At 35.0% G+C, this 22,325-nt stretch overlaps 1 protein-coding gene across 1 annotated transcript; it reads right to left on the reverse strand.

Moving 5' to 3' along the window:
• Positions 1 to 516, reverse strand: N7516_008147 (ribonuclease III domain-containing protein; the record flags this gene model as incomplete). Its single annotated transcript, XM_057220867.1, has 2 exons — positions 1 to 239; positions 306 to 516. The coding sequence occupies 2 exons, from the start codon at positions 514 to 516 to the stop codon at positions 1 to 3; spliced, it is 450 nt and encodes a 149-aa protein (XP_057071139.1).
• Between the last annotated feature and the right edge of the window lie 21,809 nt (positions 517 to 22,325).

Raw genomic sequence — 22,325 nt, forward strand, 5'->3', positions numbered from 1 at the left:
TCACTCATGCCAAGAAATGCCCAAAGCCTCCAAAGCGCCTTTTGCAGCCGTAATCTTCTCTCCGCTATCCTTGAAGACAGCTCCAACGATGGCCTCCACAGTAGTAGCCATAGGGCCCGGGTAGATTGTGTTGCCTTGGGATTGATTCTTATAGACACATTCTGCCAGGCCTGCGGAGAAGCCTCGCTGCGCAAGATAGACGTTCGACGATTTCTGCGATATGGTGTTGTTTATCTGACCTAGGAAAAATGCGGATGAATCGATCAATATCATATCACTATGGGTGGTGATATCACATCACTTACCACGCGTCGCACCTCGACAAAGGCCCTCCTTAACAAAAACTAGCTTGATGACAGTATCACCGAATAGAGCGAGATTCTTATTCCCGTCCTGATGGATACTATCTGCTAGCTGTAATGCTTGCCGAAGTTCAAGCCGGTCGGTAAATCGATACGAGATGATGTTCTCGGCGTTCACGATCTTTCGATCGTCAAGAGAAACAGGATGAAACATGGTTGGGTACAACAAAAAAAGTGAACGGGAAGGTAGATGAAAAGGATTTGTTAAAAATAGTTTGCGAGGTTGAATGAGGTAAGGGATTTTGGATTGCCAAGAGATAAGATTACTGTAATTTACACAGATCCAAGTCTGGCGGAAGGATTTCTCAATGCGGACTAGTGCGCTTTAGGTGGAGCTTAGGAAAACAAAGAGAGAGAGATTGGAGTTAAAACTGATTTCGAATATCACTGTATAGGATATTTGAGCCACTCGTTGAAATACTTCACCGTTTTAAATGATGATTAAAGTAGACATTCTCACCTGTTGGCCATTTGGACCCTTCAGTGCATGCTTACTTGATAAAGATATGTTATTCAGTGTCCATTGAAGAAAAGCACAATCGTTTGGGTGATTGAAAATTTCATATCTAAAGTTCCATCGGCAAAGTATTTACTATATAAAACACCACTCCAAAACCTCACCTCATAATATCGCAATAAAGACAATCGTTGGCAATGGCTACAGTAAAAGCAACGTTCAGTCGCTCCTCAACCAGAAAACTGACGCGCCAAAAACAATGTCGCCGCAGAACAAATATGATGAAAAAGGCATATGAGTACAGCAAGTTGTGCAACGCAGATGTATGCATGGGGATTCGCATGCGGGAGACGGGCCAGGTACATATTCTGTCGGCAGACCTTTCTGGCTTTTGGGCTTTTCTTACTACACAGCTGGTAATCTTCATAATGACGTCATTTTAGAGACAATAGCTAAACTGATTAGAGCTCCTACTATCCGACCCCAACTCTGGTAACTTTGAAGAAGGGTGGAGACGATACAACGGCCAATATTGTGCAATAGAAATCACAACAGCTTTGTTTTAAATACTGTACTGTGCTTATTGTAGAAAGTTCGCCCAAAGGTCACGCGTAATTGGATATATCTACTCCTTGATGACCAAAGACGTTAATGTGCTTTTTGTTCGCATCTACCAGAGACTCCCCTACGCATCGCTGTGTGCCTATGATCCGACACAATCTACCCCACCTGACAATCTGCCAACAAAGACTTATGCATAGACTTGGCATCCAGCTAGCGATTCCATTTCTTAAAGTGCGAGAGTATATTGAGACGATGTACTGTACATTATGAGCCGAGTCATACAATCGCTTGCTTCATTATTTCACCTTTATTTTTACTTGTCTTTTCATACTGTATCTATCGAATTAGATTCTGGTATTGAATGCCGTTGCTGATCTACTCCAAAGTGGAGAAAGGGATTGTAGGGTTGTCGTTAGTAAGCTCGGGCTGAGTAATATCCACTTCCACTTTAATTGCTGGGCTATGCAGAAATAGCCAGAAATAGCTTCCTACTCGATAACATTCAAACATTAGTTGACATGATCCAGCTTCGAGGTACAAAGATATCGCGGAATATATTCAAAATAATCTTGTCTACATGTAGAAGGCAATGAGTGTATTTGTAACCCCGAACGATCTGAATTCCCTACATGGAGACTATTGTTGATCTGGGAATCTTTCACATATAGCTAGGTCGTCCAAGGAAGCTCTTATGACATTGCTCATTGGCTCTCTATTAAAAACGCGCTGCTCTCAAGACTCACCTCCACTTATGATTTATATTCAATTCAGCTCTTTGGATATATTGTTCTTTGAAAATTTCCGGGGCTGTTGGCAACACTGTCGCCAGCCAAGACGAAAATGCTGCCGCCGCTGGTAAAAAGTAAAAAGTAAATTTTTTTATAGTACTTTCCTAAAGTAGGCATTAATTATTACCAGCTCATGTTTGATCTTCAATCATTTTATTCGGCGAGGAGGTACACGGACAGTGGGGGCTCTGCCAATGTGAACCATGGAGCCGCTTGTGCCCTATGCGCGGCGGTTGCTGATACTTAAGGTAACATCATTATCGTCGTAACATAATGCCGTGACTAGCAAATATGTCTAGGTTTAGGTATTTGGGATAATATAGGAATCACGCTACGTTTTCTTCGGCGACTAATATAGATCGGTCTCAAATAGGCCGACCGATAAAAAGCTAGACCCTTAGTATCAATATTATTTATATATATAGAGATATCTTAAGACGTATAAGGTAGATAGGCTATCTCTATTGAGTTGTATATAGAAGGGGTAAATATTAAGAGTTATAAGACCGCGGCATTCCGTAACGCTCTTACGGTAGCTACTATACAATGTATAAACTTCTAGAGGTACGAAACGTATAGCGGGGGCGCGGATCTTAGAGTATATAGCAGTCGGATCGTATAACCTATCGAATTATTAGCCCTCCTAGCCTATCGCTAAGGCTACCGCTATATCCTACCTAGTAGTCTCTTATTTACGCTATCCGAGTCATTTATTAGGCGATATTCTAAAACGACTAGCTGCTCTAATGTATAGATCAAATATCGAGTTTTTATACGGGAGCCTCTAGGTATATAGATTAGAAGCGACGGCAAGTAGGACCCCCGAGCTTCTTCGCGTTAGACTCGTAACGGAACTACCCCTAAGCTAGTAGTCTTAGATAGGCTTTCCTATATAGAGCGATATTCCCGTAATAGGTAGTTTTGTTTGTACCTTAATACCTCGCCCGTTTATTTTACGCCGAACTACCTAAGGTATACCCTAGATCTTTCCTTCTAAGATATCCTTCGGTACCGATATAACTAGGAAAGAAGGTTCTTCTTTTCCTATAAAGACTAGGCGATCTTATCGGTTTTAGATATTTTCGATCTAGATATCTAGATAATAGATTATTTACTAAATAAGGATAGTAGTAGAAGGCGAGTTGCTATAAAGCTCGGATAAAATAAAAATTATAAAAAGAAGTCGGTCGAACTTAGGGATAGTTATAGGTTTATTTAGGATAGGAAAGTTCTATAGCGGTCTTAATTAATTACGGTCTTTTATTATAGCTATAAGTACGGGCTTACTCGATAAGACCCTAGTCGAATAGTTCTCTACTAGATATATCCTAACCCTAGTCGATCTTTAGCCTCTATATAGATTCCGAGGGAGAATAGTAACTATAAATAAGGAAAGTACTATATAATACTATTACTAGGTTGTTTATAGGCTATTCAATTTAGCGGAAGAGGCCTATAATTTTATAAGATAAAAGTAGTCGTTTATTAGTATACTATACTAGTTAAGAAATAGTCGATATCCGAGGTTATCTACTACCCTCGGGATAATTATTACGCCTAGTTATACTACAGTTAATAGTAAAATATAAATAAACGTAATAAACGGTAGTATATAGTTAAATAGACGTAAAACAAAAATAAATATAAATATAATAATAAAATAAAAAGATAAAATTTAAACCTAGTAAGGCGTGGCACTTAGGGAAAGGATAGCTATATTTAATAGCTATATCACCTACTAAACTTACCGTTTCTCTTTTTTTTTTTTTTTTTTTTTTCCCTCGAGGTATATTCGGAGCTTAATAGGGAGAGGACCCCTTATAAGTAAAAATAGATAAAATTACTTAAACCTTATTAATTTATAATATAGGGAGATACTAAGTTTAGGTCCTTATTACTAGGCTTATTTAGGTACGGTTACTTTTTACTTCGTATCTTTAAGGGATTAAATTCTCCCTTTTCTTACTACCCTCTATTCCTTATTTTATAGTCTCTCCCTAAGCCCCCTACTTAACTTTAAGATAATTGTAATAGATAACCGGAGAAATTCGTAGCGGTATATAGACTAAATGTCTTAATTACTTTTATTAGGCTTACCGGAGCTAAACAATATTTAGAGCCCCCCTACGTTAATCGCCGGCTCTATAGACGACGATTACTATTCCTAATAGACTAAAGAATCCGATAACGATAGTAAGGCTACCTCTATAGATAGATATAGTAATAAAGAGGGAACTTAGGGATAATAGGCTAAGGAATAGACTAAGAAACGGGCTTTAGGTAGAGCTAGATCCGTAAAGTTCTTAAATCCTAAGTATTCTATAGAGTTAATAGTGAAAATAATCGAATATATAGTAGAGTAAGTCTAGAACTATTACCTTATAAGAAGTCGTATACTAACGGCTTAATTATAGATTAGATAAACGGGTATAGTAGGTTTCCCTTAGAGATAGGACTAGAATCCTAATACTAATACGCTTTAGATCTAATATAGAGTCGCTTAAGGACTAGGACCTATAGAATTAGGGAATCTAGCGAAAGTATTTAGATATAATTAGTGCTATAGATAGGTTAAGTAAAGAAGTAGCCGCGTTAAGGAAATAAGTAGAGGTTTTATTAAGTAGAGATATAGTCAAAACTCGAGAGACCGTAGGTTCGAAGCGTTAAAGGTAGTAAGGGAATACCACTATCTTCTATAGAGACCTAAAACGAATTATTAAGAACTTTGTTTATACGCGAGATAATCCTTTGCCCTTCTCCTACGGGTATAGAGGGTTATATATCGCTTTCGGTCAAGTTCCGCGCGAGAACCGTAATTTGTAACGTACTATAATATCAATTTATTATCGTAGGGGTAAGTTCGGTACTATTATTAATTAAGGATAATTATAACCGCGATACTTATTTTAGATATTAATAGAGTGGCTAGACGGTAGGAAAGGTCTACGATTTATCTAGGGAAAAGCTCTATCGTGCCCGGATTAAATCAAACTGACCCGCTTTTCTTAGCGTATCTACCGTTCCCTATAGATCTACGTACGAGGGGTAGTTTTATCATTTTTATTAATTAAGCTAATTATATCCCTAAGCTATAATATCGCGGTAGTCTACGGCGAATTAGAGCGCGTCTATTATTAGACTTTTTTAAGTCGGAAACTAATACTACTTACTCCCCTTTTTATACCGTAATCCTCCGCTAAATTTTATCTCTTATTTTTATAAGATTAATCTACGCTTCCGTTAACTCTAATTCGCTTACGCTACGATAAGCATTTAGCCGTTATAGAGTCTTTATAATTAAATTAACTCGAAGGCGGACCGTATAATAATATTTACCTAAGTCTAAAAGGGCCTAGCTCTTCTTATAAGAAAAATATACGATTATAAAATAGTCTCGGCTATTAATTCGTCCTAACTATTTACTATTACCCGATTAACTTTCGCTAGGGGATCTCTATCCTATATAAAGAAAATCCTATAAATACCTCTATCCGCGTTAGTAATAAAATTAGCGAGAGCTATACGTACCGAGATTTCTACGCTAGGTAGGGGTTAAATTCTAAATCTATTAGCGTAATTAATAGTATAACCCTCGTTTCTTTTATTTATAGCCCTTAAAGGCTAGAAGGCGTAATAGATAAAGTTAGTATATTAGTAGTAGATCTAGGAGATTATATTATATAGATTATACGCTATATATACTATAGGACGTTAGAAGCTTACGTTCTGTACCGATAGAGGGCCGGGCTATAGCCCGGTTCTAATCGCTTTATTTTTTAGTATAATAAAGTACTAGTCCGTATATAGTTAGAAAGAAGCGGTTTAAAAAAAGAAAAAATATAATAAATAGAATTAGAATTAAACTAGGAATTATTAATAGAGATATATACGACGTGCTAATATACGTTAACCTAATCTTATAGGCGTCCTTTAATCCCCTAGTATTATTCTAATATTACCTCTTATATAGAGGATAATCTACGAATAGTACCTAGGGAACTAAAGGCTACTTAGCTTAATGAAAATAGCGCTGTTTAATCTAGTCTAAAGCAAAGTCGTATACCGATATCCCGACTTATATATAATTAGAAAGATACGTCTAGACTATAAGAAGCGTTGCGATTTGCCCGGGGAAAGCTTAATTTACTCTACTATCCGCGGGGTTTCCGGAGGGCACCCTTACCCCTAAATTTAGGGGCTAAGACTACGTCAATTATTCTACGTTAGGTAGGGATATACTAAGACGGAGTATATCCGGAAAATCGTATATCTTTTAATCGACTAAGCAATTTTAAATAGCTAAGTTTATAGTATTGTCGTATAACGGGTAGCTACCGCTTTACGTAGTAGAATTCCTTAACCGAGATGACTCTACGTAAGCTACCTAATATCCCGTATTATTACGTGTATATATCGCTATTGGCTTTAAAAGGATAATTTACGGATCTGTCGGGTGGATACGAAGATCTCGCTATCGGGATCTGACGCTGATCTCGGATTTAGCCTAGACCGACGCGCGCGACCGGTGTTCGATGTAAAGGCCCTATCCAATTATCGGCTCTGGTCGGCTCATAAATCTGCCTAAGCGTAATAGTAGAGTTTGAGGATAGGAGGAAGTCATTTTGGACCAAGTTGTTTGAGACTGCTTAACAAATTCCGAGTTAGTAAGATAGCGGTAGTCTAGTAAGATCGTGATACGCGGACTAAGCGCCGGCATTTCGGATGCACTACCTGGTATATCAGAATAATCGCAAAGTCGCCGTTTTGCGAACTTCTTGATACTTCAAATGAGGCACTAGTCCAAAAGGAAGTATTATAGACGAGTGTATTACGGAGTGGGATTTTATTTCCAGCCTACGGTCGGACTAGCGTCCCGTAATATTGGCTAATGATAGGCACCTCTACAGCCTTAATCACGAAATAAGAACCCGATCATCCGCGCTAATATATTCCTAAATCGGAAGCTACCATGACTTCTACCGAAGGGGCGTTTGCGGAACGGGATTAAATAGAGAAGTGTATAAGCTTGATCTTCGTGACTTAAGGGAAGAGGGTATAGCCGTATAACCTCCTGGCTGGTGTATCGAGTACGTATTGAATGATAATTGTCTAGGTGGCGTTATATATACTGCTTAGGTCACGTATTACGTGGATGATAGTGTTTGCTGATTCATGTTCCGTCTGGCTAGATAAACAACACCGTAATTCTTTTATGATAGTATATACTTCCTCTGCAAACCGACTCAACTTCTATTCTCTTCAAAATTACGGTATATATTGGCTAGCTGCTGGGAGAGGTTGCTGATTTGCTTAGGTTAGCGCTTATTGATTAGTTAAAGGAAAGGTATTCGGTAGTGAATAGCTTTATAGCGAATTGGTCCTAAGCGAACCTATCTGGCTATTATAGACCGGCTAGGATGGCTATAACACATTAGAAGCAGGGAAGCTAGTAAATATAAGCTTGTTTTTCTCTACGTTTCTCTCTACCTCTATCTTCTTCTCGAGCTAGCTCTACGTATATTAAAAATTGCCGCTGACCTCTAGTAGTATAGGCAATAGATTATTACCGGCTACGTTACCAACCTATATAGCGTCGAGTTGCTATTTTAAATTAGATTTTTAGAACTTAAGTATTTGAATCTTAGCTAGATTCTAGTTATTAGTGTTACTTAGCTAGCGAATCTTTACCGTAGCTCGGGCGTTATCGGCGTCTAGTCGCTATATAGATTGTATAAGCTCGTCCCGCTCTCTATTAGCCTCCTTAAAACCCTATAAGTATTATCTATAGACGAGCTTCTAGTATTATTACTTCTAGGCCTTCGCTATTAGCGAGGAGTTCTATATTCTATATTCGGTTAAGTATTTACTTTTACGAGACTAGTAATAATAGGACATACTAATAATATATAAAGGTTTGCGTCTTAAGTATCTAATAGAGAGCTACTATAACCGGTGCTAGGAGGGCGTCGAGTCCGTTTAGGAGCAGTATCTAACTCGGAACTGCTATAACTAGTATCGGCGGGTGCTTCGGATATCGCTCTACGGGAAGGTATATCGAGCGTTAGTACTCTAAAAGGGATTTCTTTATAAGATAGAGTGACTCGTTGTCTAGTATTGACCGTTCGGGTAGATAATATAGGCTCTTATAGGTCTCCGGCGTACGCGCTAGTAGCTAGAATATTTCGATTTTAGTCCCTTACCGCTTAATTTACGCCGTAGGATTGCGAGGTTGGCGGACCGGATGCCCGGTTATTAGTCTATATTAAGATAACCGGCCTATAATAATGGTTATCCTATAATTTCCATACTATAGTTACTTAAGGGTTAGTGATCGGCCGTTAACTATCACTTAACCGGTAAGTTTCTCGACGGTAAATACACTTCGTTATCTATAATTCTACCGTTAGGTTTTGAAATATTATCGGGACGGCGTACTCTTTCTATTAGTAGATAGCGCTTATTTATATCCTTAATAAATATTATTATTAAAATCTAACCCCGGTCTTATTTAAACTACCTAAACTTTACTAGATCATACAATTTCGCTAAGTACCCGACCGCCGCTATCCGCGTATATTATTGATCTATCTAGTCTTTTCGGTTACTCTAGACGGTATACTTTGGCTCGGACTTCCCGCCGCTAATTACTCGAAAAGCTCTATTAGATAGTGTATATCGCGCCGAGTAGGAACTAATAGGTAAGTCAAATATTGGTTAATTCCGAATTACTTATTCTATACCCGTATATCAAGTAGTCTATTAATGATCTCCGATCGATAGTATGATATAGGCTATAAGAAATTTGCGATAATAGTAGTAGACCATACGCCGATCTACGTTCGTAAAAAGATAGGTTTTGGGCGATTAGTGGAAATAAGAGTCTGATTCGTTGGGCCTTATAAGCTACCCCACCTTTGAATCGATCGCGACTCAATAGTATTTACTCGCCGTTAGCCGGGGAAATCCTATCAGTTTCTGACGGCGAGTGAATCCTATCACTTTGGCATGCATAGCGGTTCTCTGTGAAAATGGGAAAACGTGCTATGAGTCTTGGGTTAATAGTGTATACTACTAGTCTAATCTTCTTCGCTATTTCTGTCCTAGCTGATATATACGCATGATTGGGGTTGAAGAAGAACGAGAATGTTTGCTACTATCATAGGCGGGAGGTATAATGTAGTCCTCGGGTTCTCTCTACCGTTCTAAACTTAGGCCGGTTAACCGTCTATGGTCCAAAAGAGCTCAAACGGACCGTTCAAGACCCGTAAGATGTGAGTCTATTAGAAGTCCAAGGAAACTCTAGTTGAAGACTGACTATTGACATAGAGATTTATATATAAAGCGTACCTCCGTTGCTCGAATAAGCTTCCTACTGCTTCTATTAAATCCATCTCCTTGTTACTCCGATCAAGACATAACTTAGTGCCTATCTCTATTCTAATAGAATGGATTCCTCGGTAGGCTTACTAACCCCCCTTTTAAGCTCTATCTAACTCTAAGGTAGGAATATCTTCGACTCCTCGCGAGGCTCGACAGTCGGGTAGTCCGGGTAGAACGAGCCTAGACTAAACTTAAATAAGAACTAAGCGCCTCTAGGGCTACCGAGAAGCAAGCGATAGAGGAGGTAGGCTATATATCTAGATTAGCGGATATCTTCTTTGAGCTTAGTCAAATTCTAGGGGGGCGTGGTAGATCATTGGCTAAAGGAGCGCGGAACTAAAGAACCCGGCTAAGAGCCGGAGTTAACAAAGGTAATGCTTAATATATTATTAAAACAGTTAGAAGTATAGAAGTTAGCTAATAGCGGTGAAAATTCCAGTAATAACTCGGAAAGTAGTAGTATAAAGGCTACGGTATAGTATAGCTAAATTATCGCTAGACGATAGCTTACTATATATCGTTCCTTATTTATATATATTAGTTTGTTTGCGTATAGAGATGTCGTTATATTCTTTTTAATCTACTTTACTATAGCTATTAAAACGGATCCGTTTCTATATCTACCTATATATATACCGTCGTATTCTTAGTTTAGTTTATAATACCTCTTTTCTTAAAGCCGCTACGGTTATATTCTAATTTGTTCTAATTATAGAAACTAATAGATTTTCCGTCGTGCTTAGAAGCTAACGCGTAAGCTTTAATATATTCTAGAAGACGATCCTTCTAAGTATACTATTACCGATTCGCTACCCTAAACTTAATCTACTGCTAGACTAGAAGCTATATTCGAATAGGACTGTATTTGACGATCGGCGGCTCTATCGTTAGAGTTAATTTCTAAGGAATTCTAGAAGTAGAAGATACAACTAGATAGCTCTAAGCTCGGTATATAAGTCTAATATGAATATTTCTCTTATATTAATACTGAACTATATAGCAGAGGGCTATTAATAAGAAGGTGAAGGGGCTGCTCCTTAATAAGCTAGAATATATGCCCGGTTGTTAGCGGGACGCTAGAACCTGGGAGAGAAAAAAAAGGTAAAATAGGGGTAGTAGAGTAGAGAGTATTATGGTTTGTTTTCGTTTATAGCTAGCGGCCCTACTAAGAAATAATAAGATATTATTAGGCCGAATGGTTATTGTGAAAAGTTATATTAGAAACGAACCTTTAAGGCCTCGACGTACCGGCCGCTGCTATTTAGATTGCGTAGGATGTGCTTATCGAAGATTATTGTCGCTTTCTTGTAGTATATGAAAGCCGGTGATTAAAAAGGTATACGCTGACTGTTTGTGCCTACTTTGTAGGATATACTAGTCGGCTAGCTGTATACCGGTGAAATAGACTAGTAGTACTTATCTTACTGAGTTTGAGTGGCTTCCTCTATTTGACTAGCCTAGGCGTATAACCGGTCTATTTATCTTTAGGCGTATTTTTTAGATTATAAAGGATAACGCCTATATTCTACGTATAGTATATACCTTACGGCCTCTAAGAGTCTTATTCTAGGTGAATGACCGGTAGGGATATCTTAGAATATCTTAAGGTATATCGCTCTATCTATCCGTAAATTCTTAGATATAGAATTTTGGTAACAGACTCTATTATCCTTAACCTATTAGTACCCTAAATAATAAGTGGGATCGCTAATAATTTGGCTGAGGATTGACTAAAGATAGTTAGAGCTCTAGTTCATTTTAGTAGATTATATAAAAGGTTATATAGTAGGTATAAATATTAAGTTAGAGAAAATAAGGAATCTTCGTAAATCTTTAGGGGTATATTCTTTATATTAATAAAGTGCTTTTAACGGATAATAGAATCTCCCGTAGACCGGACGGTTTAAGCGTCTAGTTGAAATCGAAGAGCCCTAGTGGCTTTTAGTATATTATCTTTATAATCGAAGCCTCTATACTATACGTGCTAAACGCTTTTCCCTTCTCCTAGGAAAGCGATATAGGTTCTAAGGAATACGAGGGTCCCTTAGGATATTTTACGGACTTATATAATAGAGATTAATATTACTTAAGCGTTTTTATAGCTAATAGGTATCTACCTTTACTAACGGCTAAAGGCTGCTAGGTTCCTAGGAACGGAAGTCTGGTTCCTAGGATTTAAGTATAGGTTCCTAGGACTATATAGGCTCCTAGGAATACCCGTGTCGTTCCTAGGGCTACCCGTCTAGTTTCTAGGAATATATATTTAGGCTCTAGGAGACCGAGTGCTTCTAGGAGCTTAACCGTCTGCCCGGTAATCTAAGGGCCTCTAGATTATCGCTACCTATATTACTATATAACCTTATATATAACGGATTCTAGTGGTAGAGAGGGGTTACTATAAAGACTTAAATAAATTCCTAGTAGTACGTTTTTTAATCGCTATTACTACCTTAATATAATCTTTACTTTACGTCTACGTACTACGCTTAAGATGTTAGACTCCTAATGGCTTTAGGATCCCTTAAGTATCTATAAAATAGGGCCCCTTAGGGAAACTAAGACCTATTGTGGTATTACTAAGAAAGGAGATTCTTATAAGCTAATAGTAAAGAAAGAGACCCTTAAAGAAGGTCGCCATAAGTTGAATAATCTAGCACGACGTCTATTTATTCTTTCTATACTTAACTTCTAGCTAAGCGACCTTATATTATTCTTTCTCTATAAATAATAGTATCGAGAGCGTTAGTATATTAATATTAAATAGCGGTAGTTCGATATAGCCGTATATAATTAGGCCGATATATAAAAAGCCCTACGCTAGCGCTTTCTATAAATTATAGCGGAAGAAATCGACGGACTATAATAAGAACTAGCTAGTACTATTTTAGAGATAGATAAGTTTGCTCCTATATAGGGTATTAATACGGCTTTCCTAAGGCTTCCTACCTCTATATAGCTAGAGGTATCTCGGCCTCTTAGTCGGGATATTATACTAGGTATACTTATAATAAATCGCGTGCCCTAGGATGTTTTATAGGATACTCTAGCTATTCTATCTATTTATAATAAATACGGTAGACTATACTCTCTCTAGATTTATATTATTCGCTAAGAGTCCTATCTAAATAGTAAGAGGTACCTAATTTACTTTAAGGGCGATAGCGACGATCTCGTTATATTATAATATAATATATATAAGGGGGTAGTTTATCTAGGGTATATAAAGGGCTAGCTCGTCTATTATTTACTAGGAAATAATACCTCTTATCTAATATAGTACGTAACTTATTACCCTCTAATCCCCTAGTTTATTTACTAATATAGATATAGTCGATATTATAGATCGTTTAGCGCTCTTTTACGCTTATCGGCCGTTAAAAATACTATTAGCGAGTCGATAGTAGAAATACCTCTTAATACCGTAAATATACTAGTAGAAGAGTTAAACGCTCTAATAGTACCTCTATAGCGTTAGTCGACCTATACTACCTAGCGTTTAGACTGTCTTCGGGTCTCCTTAAGCTTATCTATTATCCGTCGATTACCTTAATTAAGACGGGTTCCCGACCGCTTCCTACCCTAGATATATATTCTATATAGACGAAAGCTAGTTTACGAATATAAGAGATTAATTAATTCTATAGGATTAGATTTGCCGTAGGGCTATACGTAACGTATTTAGTACTATTCCTAAGTAAAGATAACCGGTTTATATTTAGAAAGGTTTAAGGATATATTAGACTAGTTAGATTTTATAGGGTAGTTTATAAATAGATATAGTTAGACCTTTCTAAGGCCGATTTTACCGCGGTAATCGTTTTTCTAACGTAGCTTTAAACGCTTAACCTAATAAAGCTAGATAGCTATAAATATAAACCGTTATACTCGGCTCGATAGGTTAGTATTAAGCTAATACTATAGCGAGGTAGCTATAATCTTATATCTCTAAGGCTTTATTATATAAATAGGAATTATCTAAACGTCTCTATATATAAATTTTCCTATTACTTAATATTAACCCCTTAAACTATACTAAGTCTATTATATTCCTTAAAGGATAGATCCTATAAAGCGCTAGCCCTCTCGACCTAAGCCTTTGTGGCGTAACGGAACGCCCGATTAGGCCGCTTTAAAAAGAATATCTCGTCCTTTTACGCCGTCTTCTAGGCCCTAGCCCGGTCTAATAATAATCCCTTCTATTCTACCTCTTTCTTATCTTATATAGTAGAAAAACTAAATTGAAGTTCGGACTATTTAGCCGGTCTTCGAAAATCTATAGTTAATTTATAAGGCGATTGTAGTAATCTCTTAAGGATAGTCTATCTTTCTAGCCTAATATAGAAAAGATAAAGCGATACTCGTCGATATCTATCTTTTAAAATAGCAATTCTTATCCGTTAAACTATTACTAGAAACAATTAGCTAAGTATTATATCCTAGCTTTCTAGGTCTAGTAGGGTACTATTATTAGGAGGAGTAGGTATTTCTAGTCTAGGAGCTAGTAGAGCTCTCGGTAAGTTATATCCTTATATTAAGATATACTATTACTAAGGATAAAATTACTATAATTATTCGGCCGGTACGTACTACTCTTAACGGTTAATATAAGAAAGTAAACGGTACTTATACCCGATAGGTCCTTAGAGGAATTTAATATCTATATAGTTACGGGAGAGTACTCGCTACCTTAAGTACCGATACTATTCTACTTACGGAACTCGGTAAGATTAGGATCGATAAGTAGATATCTAAGTATAAGGCGGGCTATATAAGTATAAGATTCTAATAGTTAACTATATTATAGTAGGAGTAGAGTATAGTTACTAAATTAATATAGCCGAGATAGACGTAGCTACTATAAAGCTATTTGCCTTAGCTAAGATAGTAGAGAGGCTAATTATAAAGAATCCTTTAGAATATCTATAGAGAGCTGAGATAAAAAATCTACCTAAAAAGCTAAAAAGATACGATTTACCGGAAAAGCTACTACGCGTAAGTCTTAACCTCTTAGCCCCCCGCGTTATATACTAACTAAATAGAGCAAATTGTTCTAGTAATTAGGGGATAAGGGCGAACTAAAGATACTAGTAAATACGGTAAATAAGACTTCTTACTATAATCTAGAGTTATATAAGCGTATATAAATATAGTAACGCGAAAATACGGCGGGAATCCGTCCTCTTACTATTTAGTAGGTAAGAAGATATAATTAAAGATTTTATACTATAGATAGTATAGAATTTAGAGGCAATCTATAGCTCTATTTAAGGAGATAGCTTATAGGGGCTTTTTTAAAATATAGCTATATATTATCTATATTATACTAACGAAGTACTTATTACTAGATACTAAGATAAAGTAGTTAAAAATAGTTAGATATAGGCAAATCTTACCCCTTTTACTTCTAGCTAAACTTAGCTTTATTTATAGGAAGAGCTGCCTTTATATATCGATTTTCTATTTTTAGTAAATATACTATCTACCGAAAATATCTTAGGAGAAATAGCTTTTATATAATCTAGGAGTAGATATTTGATAGATTTACTATACCTAATATATAATTAGATCTATAATAATATTTTATATCGGTCTATAGTATTAGGATTAGCGCCTCTTAAGAGTAGTAGGCTTATTAATTCTCTATTATCTTTAAAGATAGTAAGCTAGAGTACTATTTAACCCTCGCGGTTTAGAAGATCGATCTTAATACTAGGATATTAAAAAAACTAGTTTAAAATAGTAGGTAACCCTTTCGCTATACTATACTATAGAGTACTCTCGCTATCTACGTTTCTCCTATTTATATATAAATTTTTCTTATATAGAAAGAGATTAGTAACTAGCTCCGAGCTATATTTCGCGGCTATTATAAGAGGAGAGAAACTATTATATAGCGTATTTACGTTAGCCCGGTAAGAAAGTAAGGTCTTTATAAAGACGCGATTATTATTTTTAGCGGCCTAGTAAAGCGCGGAATTATTTTAGTACCTAATATTATATTTAATTAGGGCTAGGCGTAGCTTAGGATAGAGGGTTAAGTATATCCGAATAAGAGTAGAAATATCGCCTCCCTCTAGGGTACTTACTATAATCTAAAGAATCTCTATTAGGAAGTCGAGAATAGAAATCTATACAATATTATTAGGATTCGGAAGGCTCCTCTTATTTTAGCTATTTATACTATGATTTTAGGCGATAGATTTTAATAGAAAAGGAGATATAATATACTATTTAGATAATTTTTATCGATTCTAAGATAATAGTAATAAATAAGGATAAAAGTAATATAACTAAGTTATTAAGTATTTTTAAATTAAGAACCTAGTAAAGGCGAGATACGTAGAAGGGGAGAAGCTTAAATAATACTTATAGTTACTAGCTAAGTATTAGTTTCCCCCTACCTATTAACGTAATCGACTAGCGGTCCTAGGAACGCTATCTAGGTATCTAGGATTACTACTCGGTTCTATAGAGACTAAATCTATAGAAGATATAGACTTTATAATACTAGGATTAATATTCTATAATATTTATATATTATACTAAGATCTAGAATTAGTCTAGCTAAATTAAAAGAATAGCCCTAAATAATATACTCTAGGTACTAAATAATAATATTATAGGCTTAATTAAAAGCTAATAATACCTAATATAGATTAGATTATCTATTAGATTAGTAAAGCTTACTAATTTATCTAATCTAAGTCTAGAACGTAGCTTCTAAATAAACTATTAGGTATCCGAAATTATTTATCCGTATTAGATACGGTCCTCGCTTCGCTAATAGCCTACGTTAATAGAGCGGACTTATCTAAGGTAGGGGCTCTTATAATATATATATAGGTAGCGCTAGTAATAAGAACTAAACGCGATTAAGCGTAATAATTTAGTATCGGTCTTTATTTATAGGAATATTATAAGTATATCTAGTTACGTATATTCCTACTAGTAAGATTCTATAAGGATTATATAGTTTCTTATTAGATAGTCCTAGATACTAGCTAAATATAATCTTAATTATATAATCTACTAAGTAGGGCTTAGTCTAATATTAACCCTTTACTTATTATACGCTTTAGTAGACTTAGCTAAGTACTAAGTTTTATTTGCCTAAGATATAAAGCTGCCTAAGGTACTATAAGTATATAAACCTTATAAACCTCTAGGGAGTATATTAGTAGTTTAGTCTATTACGTACTCTTTCTAGCTACTTTAGATTAGGCGTAGTACCTAGCGAAATACCGGTAGTAATTACTTCGAGCTAAGTATAAAAATACGTAACTATACCCTTAGCTAATATACCCTTAGCTAATAGAGCTAGATCTTACTAGTAGTATAATAGGTATTTATATAGAGGATTAAATAGTATTCCGCGTATAAATTTAGTTAGCGTATAATAGGTATAACTACTTTATAAAAGGTAAGTATAAGATATATATAATACCTAGTACGATTTAAGGTTTTAACTATAAACCTAGTAAATATAGCCTTCTATAGCCTAGGATAGCCCTTCGCGTTTATTATCTCTAGATAATATATTATAGGGTTAATACCTATATTTCTATATATAATAATACGTTTTTATATAAGTATAGCCGCGTTACGATAGGCGTAAAGTAATATTTCTTAAAACGGGGGTTCAATTTTAGATTTATATAGAAGCCCTTATTAGCTAGAGCGCTAGCGCTTATAAGGTAGTACTACTATATAATCGCTATATTAGTTAAAATATCTTATTATATATCGGAGCCGGTATTCCTAGCGCTATATTATTTATACTATTATAATATTTACGTTACCTACCTCTATATAGTATACCTCTTTTATACTCTTCGTACTCTTATAATACCTATATAGCTTTAGTAATCTCTTTACTAATATGAACTAACTTATCTTCTAGTTAAGTTACTCGAGATAAAATACTATCTAACTCGTTCTAAAGTTAACGAATTTTTACGTATAATATACGATTCTCGCCGAGGGACTTTTAGAAATAGATATTAGTACGGCTAAGCTCGTTCTTTATTTTATAATTAGCGTATTCTAACTCGTAGATCTTTACTATAAAAGAGCCGTTTCCCCTCCTTATTATTACGGGTTAGCCTAGACTATATTTAAATTTAGTACCGCGTTAGCTTTAGATAACTATTAAGATCGTAATACTTACCTCTTTTTTTAGTAGATAGTCCTATTCTAATCGGGCAACTTATAGCGTTTATAGAGTAACTACCTTAAGCGACCGGCCTAATTCCTTATAAATAGATTTATATAGGCCTACGCTTCTACTACTTAAATTCGTCTATAATAGGCTCTTCTTAGATTCCGTTACGGACTAAGCGTACTTATCTCCGACTAATAGCTATAAGCGGATATCGCTAGGAGCGACGATAAGACTAAGTCGATTATCTAATAATTAGTTTCGCTTATAAGGCAGAGGAAGACTATAGCGTATATATATAGGCTACTAATACCTTACGATACTATTATCTAAAGAAAGTACGCTTTTTATTACTTATAAGGACTATAATTATATTTAATCTATTCTATTAAATAAAGCTTAAACCCTTAATATATACTTAGGTTAGGTAGTAGAGATTATATACCTCGACGACTTATCGGCTAAAGACGATCTAATTATTATTTAAGTATTAAGGTTATCGATAACTATAGTTAACCGACCCTTAGGAAATTATTAACTAGCTATAAATTTCTACGACAATTATATTAGTAATACTCGTTAGATTTATAATTATAATTTAGAGAATTAACGTTTTCGACTATAAGTCCTAATCTACCGTATTTTACCCTCGCTCTCGGTTAAGGTTATCTAACTTCTACCGCTTATTAGACTAGGTAGCCTTTCTACCTAAACTACGCTAATACTATTCCTAATAATCGATACGTAGCCCCTTTTATCTTTAGAATATAGCTAAAAGTCGAGGCGGTCTAGTTTAAAATATTCTAAGAAGTCGTCGTTTCTATCTTACGTTAGCGTAATCGAGAATATATAGAGGAGAGTCGGATAGATTATAGATATCCGAACCTTTAGGAATTAGCCTAGACTTTTATAGACGGATTAGCTAAATATATTAGCCTACTAGCTAGCTAGCTTCTAACGGGTTAGACCTAATAAGTACTACCCTTTAGTTTAAACGGGCTATTTATTAACTATTTAAGTCCGATTTTCGTTAAACCTATCTAACTAAGCGTTTATTATATCTTTTAGTCGTTATATCTTTATACCGTTAGATTATTTCTCTAACTACTAGATATTCGTATTTAGGTTTAGAGTAACTTTTAGGCCTTTAACTATTAATTAGATAGCGTAAAAAGTAAAAAGTTAAACTTAATTTCGTACTAAATCTTAAGATCTAATTTATTATATAACTATAATACTAGGACGGCAAGCGATCTCGGAAGAGCGTATAATCGAAGTCTTTACGCCGCTAAAGTATAGGCCGTACTACTAACTATAATTATTAACTTCTTATAACTATTATATAAGAAGCGATAGGCTATAGATATATATTAAATATAACGAGTAAATATAATAAGGAATACTTTATAGTAAATATAAGGTTATAGCTACGATAAATAGTATCGGGAGCCCTAGCTAAAAGTATTACCTCTCGTATTACCTAAAATAATACCTCTTATCTCTCGTTAGCTAATATACCCCGCGGGAGACGAACTTAATACTATATCCTTACTTATTCGCCGCCCTAATACGCGGCTATCGCGAAAGTCTAAGGGTACTAATAGCCTAGCTTAATTAATATTATAGCGAGACTAGCCTACGCTTAGACTACGGCTTTAGTAGAGATATATAACGCCGGAGGCGTAGTAGACGTCTCTTACCGCGTTTAGTATATATAATAATATTTCTAAGTATATACTAGAATATGAGAAAGCTATTACTACGGAGGAAATTCGATAGGAATAGATATAACGTCTACGGCCTATACCGTACCGATAGAACCTACTAGTAAAGAAAGGAAAGGGATATAAAAGGAGCTAGCGCTACTCTATTATATAGTATCTACCGGAGAAACAATATTCTAAGGGAACGAGCCTTTAATTACTAGAGAACTATCTTATTTATTATAGATATAAATAGTACCATTTTATAATATATAATATTTGCTTCAATATACTATACAATATTTGCTTTAATATATAGCCATTACCTCGAATAAATTAGAAAGATTCGAATTTCTCTGTAGGGATGATATGACTAGTTATTAGTAAGCCTATAGATCTAGCTCAATTAATAGATATCTCTATATACTATAGTATCCTAAACGAGCGATATCGAGATAGTAGCAGTGAAGAAGCAATAGAGATCAAATATTATATGTTTCGGCTTATAATAAACGAATAAGAAAAATGCTATCGCTATTAGTATATAGAGGAGTTACTAGTAGGAAGACGCCGACGCTAATACCCACTAATACTATATAAAGGCGGTATTCCTAAGGGCGCTAAAGGACGTTACTATATATAAAGCGGTTTAATATTAGCGGTTAGGTATTTAATATTTAAATATAGGTCTATACTAGTAAATTTATATAGTAGCTATAGGGAGTGAATATTAGAAGTTAGTCGAATATAAGTAACTAAGGGTCTATTACCTAGTACTATTACCACGGTAACCTTAGTCTAGCTATACTCTACTATAGGTAGCCGAGTAAGGAAAATCTATAATATAAAGGGAGACTTTCCTAATAGCGGAATAAACGTATTTACTAATACGATTAGTTATAGAGAGCCCTAGTAAAATATTAGAAGTTATAGGTATATAGGTAGAGGTACCGCTCTATATATAGTTAAGTCTAACCGAGGAGCCCTTACTTCCTAGTATTATAACCCCGCTACCGGTAAGAATAAAATATAAATAGACCGGACTATATTAACTAGTTAGACCCTAAATTACGATATAGAGAGGTAGATTTTAGCTATAGAGCCCTTCCGATCTATACTTAAGGTCTTAAAGTAAATTAAAGAGGAAGATACTAAACTTATATTTCGTATTATATATCTAGTAGGGTATATTCGATACCTATAGGAGTCTTATATTTCTAAATATATAGATATTTAATAGCTCGAAGAGAAGAATAAGAAGCTATAGACTAGGAATATTTAGCTATATAATAAGAGAAACCGCTTAAAGCGCTATTAAGATAAGAAAGTATCCCGCTTATATACTATTAATAATACGTTAGATAAAGTTTAGGGAAGGCTTATCGGTATACTTAAAATTTAGAACAATCGGTTTATTAGCGACTTAGCTATTTTACCGGAAGATAGGTTTCCCCGATATTAGTCGTTACCGTCGAATAGGTCAAATTTACTTTAAAGCTTTATATCGCTATAAGGCTTTAAATAGGTATTCGATAATATTAAGTATTTATTAGTCCTCTAATAAATCCCTTAAATCTATATACCTAAACTTCGCGGACTATTATAGTTACTAAATAAGTTAATTATTTATCGACTAAACTTCTAGTACTTCGAATAGAGTAATATAATAAGATTATCTAGATAGTTAGAATATATAATTATAGCTATTAAAGTCAGCTAAGAGTAGTATTTCCTTATACGCGGCTAACCTTACCTCTAGAGATAAAAGCTAGTAGTATAGGATAACTCTAAAGACTATAATTAGAAGAAGTATAGCTACTAATCCTATTATCTAATATAAAGTATAATATAGTTATAGCCTAGTCTAAGAACCGGCCGTTATATACTTATCTAGTAACTATAAGAGATAGGCTAAGCTTAGATAATCTATAAAATAAAGAAAGAGTATAGTATATTATAATAAAAGGTAGATATAAATACTAACTAATATAGCTATAATCTTAATTAAGCTTAAGAAAAGAAAAAATAGTAAAAAATAAATTACTAATCGAGATAGCGTACCGGTAAGGCTTTATAGTAGGATATTTATTCGGAGAGACTAATATTAGGTAGTTAATTTAAAATTAAGAAATAATATTTTAGAAGTACGTACTATAAGTAAGAACGGAAAGACGCTAGATATCCTAAGTATTATCTCTTATATAGCCTTACTTATTTCGGCCTAGCTTAGTCCTATATAAACTACTAGTAGAATATCTTTTAGTATAGATACTATAAGATTAAGGGCTAGATATAAAATTCCCCGGGCTACTTAACGAGATAATTCTAAACGGATAAGGCTAATAATTAGTAGTACGGTAGCTAGGGCTATATAGACCTTAGGTAAAACCTATATAACTAGCCGCCGTTCTCGTAACGTATAAATATATTAGGACTAGGTTAAACTTATATATAGGATTACGTACTATTAGATTACTTATAATATTATAAATTAGGGCTTAATAATTATATCTTACGATCTATAATAGTTATATATAAGTTGATACTATTAAGCCTCCTTTTAGGAGCCGAATAAATATCCCTAGGAACGGGACGGATATTCCTAGGAGCCTAGAACCCCCCGGGAATATATACTTAGATCCTAGGAACTAGCTTTTTACTCCTAGGCGCCGAGCAACTTTAGCGCCTATAAATATAGATACCTATTAATTAAAAAAAGTGCCTAATAAGCTAAGTACTCTAGGAGCGGGAGCGGCTCTCCTAGGAGCGAACTATAATATTCTTATAAGGTACTATAGTCCCTACTATATTAATAGATAGATATAATTCCTATACCGTTTAATCCTTTAAATTAACCTATTATCACGACTTATCTTCGGTAAGAACTCTATAGTAGCTTAAGCTAAACGATAA

The sequence above is a fragment of the Penicillium verrucosum genome (genome assembly GCF_028828655.1).
Source record: "Penicillium verrucosum strain IBT 35672 chromosome Unknown utg000003l_segment0_segment0, whole genome shotgun sequence".
Classification (NCBI taxonomy): domain Eukaryota; kingdom Fungi; phylum Ascomycota; class Eurotiomycetes; order Eurotiales; family Aspergillaceae; genus Penicillium; species Penicillium verrucosum.